This window comes from Lutra lutra, chromosome 7, assembly GCF_902655055.1.
Source record: "Lutra lutra chromosome 7, mLutLut1.2, whole genome shotgun sequence".
Classification (NCBI taxonomy): domain Eukaryota; kingdom Metazoa; phylum Chordata; class Mammalia; order Carnivora; family Mustelidae; genus Lutra; species Lutra lutra.
In genome coordinates this window covers 44,183,855-44,197,283 of record NC_062284.1, presented here as the reverse complement: position 1 = coordinate 44,197,283, position 13,429 = coordinate 44,183,855, and the positions used below count along the sequence as shown (strand labels likewise).

At 46.8% G+C, this 13,429-nt stretch overlaps 1 protein-coding gene across 1 annotated transcript in view; it reads left to right on the top strand.

Moving 5' to 3' along the window:
* The window catches only part of CA12 (carbonic anhydrase 12), a 56,196-nt gene that overhangs the window by 26,868 nt on the left and 15,899 nt on the right, over positions 1-13,429 (top strand). Inside the window, exons 3-7 of the mRNA XM_047737905.1 lie at positions 7,445-7,624; positions 8,471-8,613; positions 11,766-11,861; positions 12,733-12,796; positions 12,976-13,133. Of these exons, the coding sequence (XP_047593861.1) occupies positions 7,445-7,624; positions 8,471-8,613; positions 11,766-11,861; positions 12,733-12,796; positions 12,976-13,133 (641 nt within the window). The remainder of the gene's footprint in view (positions 1-7,444; positions 7,625-8,470; positions 8,614-11,765; positions 11,862-12,732; positions 12,797-12,975; positions 13,134-13,429) is intronic.

Here is a 13,429-nt window from a genome sequence, read left to right as displayed (position 1 = left end):
AATGTGACCACAGGGAGAGGTCACGGGCAACAGCAGATCTGAGGGACCGACTCAGAAAGGCCCGAAAAGACCAACCTCAAAATAGGATAACCACAAATGCGCTTTTGTGTGTGTCCAGACTCCTCAGATATGGTCCAAGTTACAAACAATATTTTTATTGAAGTGTTAATTATTCTTGAGCACAGAGGACGTACAGTCAGTGAGAAAGCATGGCCAGTGGGAAACTAGCAGTTATTAGGTAGTTCTTGTCTTCTATGGAGCTCTCTGTGCTTTTATGATTACAATGCATGTACCAGGTGTATAAGAAATCACTCAACTCATAAAAGTTTTTTACTTACCCCTATACCATGTCTGCAAACAGGTTAAAAGATAATAAAACGATCCTGCATTTACTTGCATCAATGATTATTTGCCTGGGGCAGTAGTAAGTTTGTACCTATATTTGTACAGAGTAAACACACCAGTACAGGGGAGGGATGAAAGCCGGGCCTGTAGACAGAGAGAAGCCAGGAGCCATACTAGCCAGTCCCAATACATGGACCTTCTCTGGATCCTGATTCTAATAAACCGTTCAACGAGTTTATGAGACAACTGGGGAAACCAGAACACTCACTGGATATTTGATGACATTAAGAAATTACTGCCAACAGTTTTTAGAAGTGAAAATCGTATTGTAGTTATTTTTCAAGACCTCTTATCCTTAGATAAGCATCCACAGATTTTCATTAACATAATCTAGTGGAGGAGGATAGACAAAACTAAACTCATTGCGGGTAGATAGATGGGTACATGGGGCCACTATATGATACTCTTTACTTTTTAAATTTTTAACTTATTTTAATTATTTTTTTAGAGAGAGGGGAGGAGGGGCAGAGGGAGAGGGATAAAGAGAATCTTAAGTAGGCTCCAAGCTGGGAGCCCAGTGTGGGCCTTGATCTTACCACCCTGAGATCATGACCTGAGCCCAAATCAAGATTCAGACACTTAACCAACTGAGCCACCTAGATGCCCCCATACTCTTTACTTTTGTACCTACTTTGAAATTTTCTATAATTAAATTTTAAAACAAGACACAAAATATATTGGGGTGCCTGGGTAGCTCAGCTGGTTGTGTCTGCCTTCAGCTCAGGATGATCTCAAGGTCTTGGGATTGAGCCCCACACTGGGCTCCCTGCTCAGTGGGGAGTCTCCTTCTCACTTTCCCTTGCCACTCCCTACTGCTCGAGCTCTCTCTTGCTCTCTCTCTCAAATAAATAAACAAAATCTTAAAAAACAAAAACAAAAACCACAAGATGTATTAAGAAAGTAGTGAAATATAAGTTCATTTTAAAAAAATCACATTGACTTTTTAGGCTTATTGGTGCACTTTGGTGCATTGTGGAATGTGGAAAATCAGATGGCTTGTCTTCCCATAGCCAATCCTCTCTGATCAGATTCATAGGCCTGCTGAGTTCCGGATTTCTTTCTTTTTTTTTTTTTTTCCTAAAGATTTTATTTATTTGACAAAGACCACAAGTAGGCAGAGAGGTAGGCAGAGAGAGAGAGGGGGAAGCAGGCTCCCTGTGGAGCAGAGAGCCCGATGCGGGGCTCAATCCCAGGACCCTGAGATCATGACCTGAGCTAAAGGGAGAGGCTTAACCCACCGAGCCACCCAGGCGCCCCAGTTCCTGGATTTCTAACTGGGTTTTTACTTCATGGGCTTCATTTCCAGGCAGGCTTCAGTGTTCTGCTTGAGCCATATGATGAACATTCATTGAGTGCCTCACTCAATAGCCCAGAGTTAATTTCTGCCTCTGCTGGCTGAACCTTCCCCAGCCCACTGTTTTCTCAGGGCCACACTCCGTCCATAGGCTCCTTTTTCTCCTGGATCCAACCCTTCCTCTCTCTTTCCCTTTCCCTTCTCTATGGAAGTATGCTTAAGTCTATCCGTTAAGAACAAATCCCTTCTTGTTACCCTCACTTTCCTATAACCACGTGCACATGTCCACACACACTCTTCTCTCATCCCTTTATGGCTTGATTTCTGAAACTAGCTTAAGAAACCCTCCAAATCAATTTCTTAAATGTTGCATAAGGGCCACAATGTCAGACATGCGGAAGGGATGTGACAAAAAGCTCTAGTCCTCAAAAGGACTTTGAAAGCTGCAGACAGAGTTCTAGTCTGGAGCAGGTTGAGGGGCTGGTCTGGAGACAGCAGTCATGCACTTGGCTTAAAGGAGCATTCCCATCACTGTACCGCCGTGCAGACCCCCAGGAGGCTGGCCAAGGAGTCCGGGGCAAGGAGAAAGCGCTGGAGTAGCTTTGGCAGGACTTGAGATGGACTTCAAGTGTGGACAAGATTTGGAAAGGAGAAGGGGAAAGAGGACAGCATTTGAAGCCTTAAGAACATTTGTGAAGGTTGAGTTCACAGTGTGTTCTGAGGGTGGGGAAGCCGGGCTGACCATGGTAGCTGACTGGGAAGAGTCTGAAGGCCATTGAAGGCCTTCACAGGCTGAGGTGCTTCAGGCCATGAAAGATGGCTACTGCCCCGCTTGGCTTTGTTGGGTGGGGAGGGCATGCTTCGGAGAAAGGGAGGGGCAGGGTGGGGCTGTGCCTCGAAGCAGGGTGACATCTGGTTAAACTTGGTCTCAACAAGGAAGGAGCCTGGCAGTGAATTTAGGAAAGGCTGAGGCAGGGACTCTGCAGGAAGCCTGCGCAGTGTGACAAGAAGAGGGCAGGTCCTGGGGTGGTAGAGGTGGTGGTGGTGGTAACGGAAACATGGGACTCCATGACCAAGTGAGGACAACTGGAGCCAACCTGGCTCTGAGATTATGAGCCTTGGAAGAAGGAGTGGGGGGGGGGGCAGTGGTTCTCTGATGAGGCATCCCGCCATCAAATTGAGATCTAGGCTGTAACACGTCAACTAACTGCGATATACGGACCTCACTAGAATCCTGAAGGTTACAAATAAACCATTACAAAGTGATGAGATAATTGGAGAACTGAATTCCAACGAGATTTGATAACCTTAAGGAACTGTTAACTTTTTAAGTGTGGTAATGGTAAGGTGGGTTCAAGAGTCCTTATGTTTTAGAGGCACGTACTGAAGTATGTACAGATGGAAATGATTTGGGTTTGTTTCAGGATTATCCAGGGATAGGGGAGAGTGGGTGCGATACAAATGAGGCTGATTGGTTTCTGCCAGTGGTTAGTTGTTGAAACTGGGGGATGTGGAGTTTCATTTTGCTGTTCTCTCTGCTGTTGTACGTATTTGAAATTTTCCATGACAAAAAATTCTTGTCCTTGGGTAATGCGGATCCTGTACCCTGGGCCTCAGAATTCCCAGTCGGAGATCACAAGAGGCATTTTAAGCTAGGCCATGTTAATGTCCTGTCACATTTCAAAACAGAAGTTTGGCCCAACTCTGTTTTGCCTAAAGCAGAAAAACATGAGTTGGAAAGAAATAATGCTTTACTTTGTTTGGAAAAACAAACTGGGAGATACACATGATCTCCTTTATCGGGATCATGTGAGGAATCCAATGAAGTGAAAAGGCAAAGTCAAAACTGAGAAAAGTGGAGTGTTTACGGTAGCTGGAAATGAATGCCTCTTATGGAAGAATCAGTCCCAAGTGAGGTTTCCTGGCACCAGGGCACTTGGCATAAGTGTGAAAGTTGAGACCAAGTTGAAAAGCCACAGTCTGGTCTGTGGTTGCCTGCAAAAGGCCAGCGTTACTTTGGCAACAAGTCACACATCCCCCAGGCAGAGGCTAGGGGTGGGGGGTCGAAAGATGTCTCCTGACAACACCCCGATACTGCTTCCCCGGTGCCCACCCACACGGCATCACATACCCCTCTCACTCACAAGCCACAAGGATGGGAGGCTGCTCTGACGAGGTCCCCAACCGTGCAAGAAGGGGACACTGGCTATCATGCTGGTGGTGGAGGGGGTTCCTATGAACTGCTGTGAAGCCCCATACTTGGCAGGTCATCTCCCAGGCCACAGGGCAGTAAACCAGATTTCTTTCTCACTGAATGCTCCCAAACAGAACACATCCTCATGCAGGTAAATTAGGAAGCTAGGAAGGTAAATTTTGAACCTGAGCAAGTGACCTAAGTTTTCTTTTCTTTTTTGAAGAGAAAAAAATGATATGGAGTGGTTGGGAAGCTAGGGGGATTAATAAAGGGGCATGTGTCCCTGGAGAGGAACAAGCAGAAACTTAGTATCAGAATACGGCCCTGTAAACAGGTAAGGGCCTGCTCTGTGCCAGGCATCATCGGAGAGGCATGGGTGAAGGTAACATTGCCTTCATGGAGAGCACGGGGGAGGGAGGACATAGGCATACCCCAGATCTCCTGGATAAATACTAACACAGGAGGCCGTGGAGGCTCTGTGACCCAGGGAAGTTAACTCTGTAACTAAGCCAAGGCCTAATTAGGGCAAATCATTTAATCTCAATGTTTCATCTATAATGATGGGGAAGCCAGGCTGACCATGGTGGCTGACTGGGAAGGCCATTGAAGGCCTTCACAGGCTGAGGTGCTTCAGGCCATGAAAGCCTGAATGCACCATCTATAATGGTGCAATTTTTACCTTGCTGATACTATAGAGTTGTAAGGGCCAAAACTACTACAAATAATGATAATAAAGCAGGAGGAGTAGAAAAGGCTTTTTAGACCTTGTTGCCCCTAAAGGGCTGTGGCTAGTGATCCAAGACAAGCGCCCCCTGGTGACGGCAGCTAACACTGCGGCAGGTTCCTGAGGTGGGTGGCTTGCCTGCCCTGGGAAAAGCAGTGCCCTGTGCTCTTAGTCCCACAGCCCCTTCCCAGCAGGCACTTTGTCACATGCCCGGGAGCTAGCTGCCTTGGCATGAGCAGCTCTCTCCAAGTTGTTCAAACTTGCCTGATACAGAGGGTGGAGGTGCTTAGTCCTAGTAATCTCCATCCATCTCGGAGCTGAGAGCCAGAACGGAACTTCCCGAACACAGTGTTCAATTCTCTCATTTGATTGAAGGGTAAAGGAGACTCAGGCAGGGAATGTGACTTGCTCAAGGTCACTCACTGAGGTGGTGGGATGGCTGGTGCTGAAATCTTGTTTTCTGGACTCTTCTGGTCCAACATAGCTGCTTCTCTTTCTGAAGAAGGTTTTGCCAATACTGGCTCTGCTGCCTTTTATATCCCTAGGCTTTCCTGCTCCCAAATACCCAATTTAGTGTCAGTTCCAATAAAGAGTATTTAGGGCACAATGAAAAAGAAAAATTCCTCCTGATAACCTTTTCCTAAGCTCTCTGTTCTGTGGGATCTTTTATTCTTTGGCAAAGTGTTTACCAAATGTCTGTTATTCTTGTGGCCCTAATCACAATGTGAGCTCACAGGGATCAAAATGAGATGTTCCTATCCCCAAAGAGCTCTTGGTTTAGTTAGCACCAGAATGCTCTCTTCATGAAACCTTTTGGAACCTCTGTTCTGGGAAGAGAAAGTCCTTCTAACCCAGTTCCCTTTAGTCATGCATCCGAGGAGAAATCATTTCATTGCTGTACCTCTTTACTCACCGAGTTTTTCCATTCCTGCATGGCTGGCAGCTTCTCCCACCCTGGCTGTGGGTACAAATGCCACTGTGAGCAGAAAAAAGGCTGGCGGCCTCACTCTAGAAGGCTTGTTCCTGGTAGCTGCGCTCTTGCTGACCTGAGTGTTTGCATGATACCTCAGGATTGCTCCCTCTCGGCTTCCTGCTGTCCCTAAGGAATTTGGTTTTGTCCTTAGCTGAGTAATGGTCTTACTTTGATGTCCTCCAGGCTCCCTCTCCCTCTGCCATCTTGGTGTAGTTGAACTGCTTTGAATCCAGGGGTCTGAGGTCTTCAAAATTAAAATACAGCTAGCTCAGTGAAGACCCTGACTGACATGAGCAAGTGAGAAAACTGGTGTCCAGTGAAAGGTTGGACAGGACATTTTGAAATCCTTTCAAGTTCTAACATTTTCAAGAAGGTATATCCAAAGGTTGAAAGCCTGAAAAATTAGTAGGGTTCTACTGTGCATGTCCAGACCTCGGATCAACTTCTCATAGCATTTTAAATGAACCTGGACACCAAGTTTTTCTTCTGACTCTCCTTACTCTCAGATGAAGTCCCCTAGTTAGAGAACAAGGGGTAAGGAGCCAGGATTCTGTGAGGCCAGTGTATTGTGAAATAGTGCTGCTGTCTATGGATGGGGTCCTGGAAGAAGTGGTGTTCATTTCCTCTCTGCTTCAGTTACTATCATTCCTGGTGCTGAAATACTGATGGACCCCAGATGGTGAAACTTGGGTCCCAACTCGGAGAGAGCCCACAGGGCACCATGGTTCTACCCTAACGAGCCATGACATGCTAATTATTTGCTTTTCTGGAGAAACCTCCGCCTGAAAATCCATTTAATTACCACAGGAGATAATCTTTTAAACACAGCTTTACATTCTTTAAAGATTCTTTTCCCTGTGGGAGTGAGAAAGTTTATCTGAACATGGGATTGGATTGTTTATTGCCATTTCCAGAGGAAGAACAATTACCCGGTAGTTAGCAAGAAGCCTGAGCCCTGGAGGATTTATTTTTTAAGTCTCTTCCTGCTCACTGGTAGTTTGGCATTAGTTCGTAGTATTGTCACACTCTCCCAGTATAAACTTTGCGCTTAGCTCTGTGATTCCAGCCATATAATTATTTGATATATGTTTTTAAGATTTTATTTATTTATTTGACAGAGATCACAAGTAGGCAGAGAGGCAGGCAGAGGAAGAGGGGGGAAGCAGGCCCCCCGCCGAGCAGAGAGCCCGATGCGGGGCTCGATCCTAGGACCCTGAGATCATGACCTGAGCTGAAGGCAGAGGCTTAACCCACTGAGCCACCCAGGCGCCCCAATTACTTGATATTTTTCAAGCATCCCTAACAGGTGGGGTTTTATACTTGCTCTAGATGTGGATATGTCAATGTCTTCCAGGGTTTCCTACTAGGAAGATCATACCTGTAACTCCACTGACCCCAGAGACCTCCCTGGAGCTGTGGCCAATTTTTCCAGCCTGAAGCATCCCAGAGGATTCAAGTTTGGGCAAGCAGGGGCCCTGTTGTTGTGTTCAACCTGGCGGCCCCAAAACTGAGTAGTTCCTGCTCATAATAGGTACTCCATAAACAGATGCAAAATTGTTGAAAATCAGTAGGTCTTCATGTGGAGAGGTTATGTACTGTATCAAAATATGAACAGTGTAAAAATTCAAATGGAGCTTGGTGGGCCCTAGTCCTTGGCATGGAGTCTGCTCTAGTCTTTTCCCCATATCACTTTAAGAGCAAGTGAGTAAGCTGAGATCTCTGGGCTTTGAAGAATATCCCTCTGGGGATGAAGAGGAGAAAAGCAGTGGATCCTATTGAACACAGGATTAGAAAGGGAGGAAAGAACGTTTGTGGAAAACCGACTAAACTTTGCGCTTGAATCTCCCCTTCCAGGTCCCGATGGGGAAAAGAGCTGGTCCAAGAAGTACCCGGCATGTGGGGGTATGCTACAGTCTCCGATAGACCTGCATAGTGACATTCTCCAGTACGACGCCAGCCTTGTGCCCCTGGGGTTCCAAGGCTACAATGTTTCTGCCAACGAGCAGTTTATACTGACCAACGATGGCCATTCAGGTGAGAGAGAGATCTGTGCGATCTGCAAGGGGATGTCCGAGCATCCTCAGCTCCTTGGCCTGCTCTCTTCCATCGGCAGGGAGGGGGGTCGACGGAAGTATCCAGGAGAAGCGGAGCGGGCAGCGGGTCTGGGGGAGCCCAGGGATGCCTGGACCATTCAGGGGATGCCGGAGGCTGCTCTGGCAGGCCAGCACCTCTCAGAAGAAGCACATCTCTTGGGAGGGGGGAGCGGACAGGCCTGAGCCCATTGGTCCCTTGGCTCAAATACTCCAGGAGCCATGCAGTTCATTGTGGGGTCCCCCAGGCTCTGGAGTCAGACAAACATGGATTTGAATCCTGGCTTGACTCCTAACTTAGAAGTCATGAGACTCTGGGTAAGAATATTAACCTCCTTGAGCTTTTGTCTGGAAAATGGGCATATTGATGTGTATTGTGAAGACTAGAGATTACGTATGTTGGGATCTGGAATATGGTAGATGCCTCATAAATAGTCATTTTTATTGTTATTGTTATATTCTATGGTTTGGCAGATACTTCATTAACTTCTATCTTCATAGATGGGTGTGTAATACATGGAGGTGTAAACAAAACACCCACCCGTTGGTCTAGTATTCATGCTCCTGCCATCCTTTTCCCAGGGGAGCCAAGAAGGTGTTGGTGCTGCTAGAATTGGTTTAGGGAAATGGGGCCGTTCTCAGAAGAGCCCAAGTTTCTGATCCTCAGGCTGTGTCTCTCTGCTCGCTGAGTCCACCTGCCTCCTGTCTGGGCCCAGGCGGGTATTGCCTCCCTCACTGCTCTCAGGCAGTGCTCAGCGGGCCAGGGCTCTGAAGGCTCCACTCCCCACAGTGAGGCTGAACCTGACCCCGGACATGCACCTCCAGGGCCTCCGGTCCTGCTACACTGCCACACAGCTGCACCTGCATTGGGGGAACCAGAATGACCCACATGGCTCCGAGCACACTGTCAGTGGGAAGCACTTTGCTGCAGAGGTGAGTGCGGCCATGGGGCTGGCAGAGGCTGCCTGGCGGTGGGTAGTCTGGCACCCTTCCACCTGGCTGGTGGACAGGTAAGATCAGAGCACAAGCAGGGACTGCCTTTAGGCTCACCATACCCACTCCTGGTGCTGTCAGCAGCACAGGAGGGTAGAGCCACTCTGGCCACCCTGCAGCTCATTTGCGGTGTCCTGGTCCCCTTCCTCTCCTGAACACAGGGAGTTTGTCTCTCTGCCGCTTACTGAACAATGCTGCTCAGAAGGCAGTGCTCCCAGGGGGGCAGAGGGACGCACATACCCCTTTTCTAGACATTGCCCTTCTGCTTGCACAAATCAAGATCCCACCAGCTTGTCTGGCTGACGTAGGTCGTCTCAGACACATAATAGCATCTTGACTACGGCATCTATGTGCTCCAATACCATGGAGCCACCTATGGCCAAGGGCCAAACCTGTTAGAAGTGTGAGGTACACCAGTCAACGGAAAAACAGTGGATGACCCTGGTTATCAGGATCTGATCAGTGTAATACAGCTTAGAGTTCGCAAGGTATCATCAACTGGGGCAGCTTCTTACCCTAGACTTGAGTTAGGATCTTAGAATATGCATTAGGAGGACCGTTCTATATACTATTTTGTATGTATCCCACTGCTGGATCATACTGGGCTAATTGCTCCCGCAAACTTCTCAGTCTTTCTTCACATGCCATGATATTTGCATAGGCCTTTCCCTTCCCATTTTACCTTTCCCCTGGGCATGGGTGATGCTTGGAACCTTGGGACCCAGGGTTACTCTTCTACTTGGCCGCAAGCCGAGGGATGCCTGGCATTACAATCCCCTGGACATCAGCGTGGTGACAGACTCGACCAGGATAGTTTGGGAGGTGAGCACAGCACTGTGTTATGTCATGTCATCCTGCAGCACTGACCCAAAAGGCCACACGAAAACAGGAGGAGTGGAGCATTGTGCCTGCCCCACAGGTGTGCAGGGGGGACGCAGGATGCTTGAGTTGCTCCATTTCAGAGCTCCCACGGGATAGAACTTGGGCGTATGGTTCTGAACATGTACAGGGCAATAAATTCAAGGAGGTAAAAGCTACTGATCAGCCGGTAAATAATGACATGACCATTCTCTCTTCTTTACTGCTAAACTGCTTAATGTCTCAGGCTAATTACAGGTCGAGTCACAAGTGTGGAGGGGCTATAATTCCGGCCCAATAGGATGGCATTCTTGGAGGTGCACGTACTTGAAACCAGACCCATCTCTGACCCTCCAGGACTGCAATTTCTTTCAGGCTAATTGCAATGTGGAGGCTTCTACTTATCTATAGGGAATAAAGAAGGAGTTAGGGTGTAGGCTGGGAGAGTTTGGGCATTTAAAAATATTTCTAGTTATTGTATTTTCTGCTCATAAGCCACATCCATCACCAAGGGCCTGGTGAAGGTGGACCATACATGTCTATAATAGGGAATATACATCAAGGTGACCCCAAAGTGGCAGATTCTCTATGGAGTGTCCCTGAAAGTGTAGCAGTTCTTCTGGATTGAGTCCTATAAAGAAGACTCTCTTAATCTCGGCAGGGAATTCTGTTCTGTCTGTGTTAGTCTTCACCTTCTCTTGATTTAATCTGAAAACAGTAATAAAAGTGGTGAAACAGACCATGAGCACAAAGGGCAGCTATAGAAATAAGGGTATAGAGTTTAGCCATATACAAGTCTCCATTTCGCAAAGCTGGGCCAAGCTTACATGGTATGGGCAACATGACAGGCTGTATTCTTCACAGGGAAAGATGGTAAAGTAAGAGTTCCTAAGAAATCTTTAATAGAAGACTACTTAAAAGAAAAAATAATTTTGTATAGTTTTTAAAAATTAGAAGGGCTCATTTAAATTTGAAGAACATTGAGTTGTATTCAATAAAATATGCTTGAATTCTATTTACAAACACAGAAGACAGAGATGAAGAAAAGGAAAAGAGAGAAAATCTCAATGTGTTATAGTCCCAAGAGGCAAGGAATCAACAAAAATGTATATCATATATATAGACCTACCTACTAATACAATTTTTTGGAGGACAGGTGACACCACCTTTTGGATTAAAAATTAGGTTAAACATCGTCAGAATATGTTATAACAATGTCTTAATACTTAGACTTTTAAATTTAAGATTTCTCGGGAAGTTCTCTTCTCCTCACTTTAATAATGACAAGTAATTCCTGCTTTGAAAAAAAATGAGCTTAGAATTTCATTTTTTAAAGGTAAGAACCTATATTCAGGGAGTAACATTCTTGTTTTCTGCTATCTTAAAATATGGCTGATTAAATCTGTGTAAAACCCATGCTCTGATTTTTTTTTTCCACCTGTGGGATAAATAGGAGTTCTACTCTGGATACAGTTACAGTAAGTTACCACTGGAGGTTTCCTGCCTCAGCCACTACTACTTCCAGATCAAATGCAGAGAGGCCAGGCTGAGGCTGGACAGGCTACATGAGACTATTTTCCCATAGGCTCCAGAATAAAGTTGAAAAAAAATCAGAGGGGGCACCTGAGTGGCTCAGTTGGTTAAATGTCTCTTGATTTCAGCCTGAGGTCATGAACTCAGGGTCTTGAGATTGAGCCCTATATCTGGCTCTGTGCTAGGTGTAGAGCCTGCTTAAGATTCTCTCTTTGCCTCTCCTCCCCATCTCTCTCCCACTCTAAAAAAAAAAAAAAAAAAAAAAAGGAGGAAAAAAGGAAGGGAGGGAAGAAGAGAAGGAGGGAGGAAAGGAAGGAAGGGAAGGAGGAAAGGTAGAAAGAAAGAAAGATTGAGAAGAGAGAAGTCCTTCAAAGAACCCAAGCTTTTTTGTGGCTAGTAGAAAAACCCATTCATTCATTCATTCAATATCTGTTGTATACCTAGTACTTTCCAAGCACGTATCAGACACGAATACAATTAGTGAATAAGATGGACAGTGTGCCCTGGTAGAGTTTTTGGTCTGGAGGACTAAGAGAAAAGGGAAAACTGGGGAGGCCATGAAGGAAAGGGTCTGAGAGGCCTAATCTACCTGGGGCAGTGGTAGAGGGGTTCTGTCCTCCCCACTGGATTTGAGTCTCCTGCAAAGTCAAGGGTTCTCAGGAGTTGTCCATCCCCTGTGAGCAGCTTTTCTTCCACTGCAGCTGCATATCGTCCACTATAACTCAGACCTGTACCCCAACGCCAGCAGCGCCAGTAACAAGTCAGAGGGCCTCGCCGTCCTAGCTGTTCTCATAGAGGTAAGATGTTTAAAGGGATTTTATGTGAAATTGGAAGCCAGGAGGATATCAGACTCAGCATTTAGTCCATGAATTCCTGTCTGTTGGATGTGTATGGCCCACTCTCGTTGGCTGTGTCTTGCCTCTAGAGATGGAGGTATTCCCCCATAGGGTACATTCTCTTTTGGCCTAGAGGCGGCACTTTCTGTAGCTGGGCAGCGGAAATGGGCATGTCCTTTGGAACACTGGAAAAAATGAGGCCTCGTTCCTAGCCCTGTTGCATAAAGCTCAGAATTGCCCATTGGATAGGACCTGAGTGTAGGGGTTGGGGTTGGGGATCATGCAGTGCTGCCTCATCAGGTATCTGAATCCCTTACACAACTCCTGATATCCAAGTTCCATTCTTTACATGGACCCTGGAGTGAGCTACTTCCTTAGTTCCAGAAAATGGGAATGCTTCCTGATTTGCTTGCATGTTTCTCCCTAATAAGACAACATGTACCTCATTTCTCAACATGCTTGCTTGCCTGACTTGGCTTGTGTGAACTCAAGCTCCCTTAAGTTCTGGTTAGAGAACATGGTAGTTGTGGCTTTCCCGCTCACAGCCTGATAATCAGGAGTGCAAGCCACATTCCTTGCCCTGGGACACACAAGCCCCAGTGCCTTGAGTGCTCAGCACCTTGGATCCTGAGAAGCAAGAGGACAGGACCATCACCCCAAATCCCTAACAGCCCAGGGATCCTTCATAATTGTCCTGGTAAAGTGCATCCTCCAGAGAGGATTTTGGCAATGGTAACTCTATACCCCTAGCTGAGCCCTTCCCTGAGCAGCAGTCGAACCAGGCTCAGCCAACACAATTGTACTAGTTCAGCCTGCCCCATCTCTGTTGCAGATAGGCTCCTTCAATCCGTCTTATGACAAGATCTTCAAGTACCTTCAAGATGTAAGATACAAAGGTAAGGGGTCTTTGGATGCATATTCGCCCTCTGTTGGAGAAGGAGGGAGTCACTCCCATGTGACCTGAAGAAAAATGAATGCCGCGAGCAGGTTCATATTCTAGGTTCGGTCATGGGTGCAGCAGCATGTTGGTCGTGGGGAGAAAGTCTGACACCATTTCTCCACCATGTCTCTCCAGGCCAAGAGGTGCTCATTCCAGGTTTCAGCATTGAAGAGCTGCTCCCCGAGAGGCCCGATGAGTACTACCGCTACAAAGGGTCCCTGACCACACCCCCTTGCCACCCCACAGTGCTCTGGACAGTTTTCCGGAACACTGTGCAAATTTCCCAGGAGCAGGTAACTGTCGTGCCCTTTTGAGTCACAGACCACATGGTATCTTGGTCCCTGCTGTCACCCAGATCATCATCAATAACTTGGTTTCCTCACTTAGAGCTTCATTGACAGCTATGCCAAACTTCTCCAAATATCACAGGCACCTGGCAGCATGGCAGAAAGGACAGGCTGAGTTGCAGAGTGGAGTTATTGAGTCAAGCTAGGAAAATGAACCTGGGTCCACAGTTCCTTACAAACAAGCTGTTAAGCGGCATTTCCTAACATTTCCCTCAGTGGCTGGATGGTGTTTCCTCTGTGGC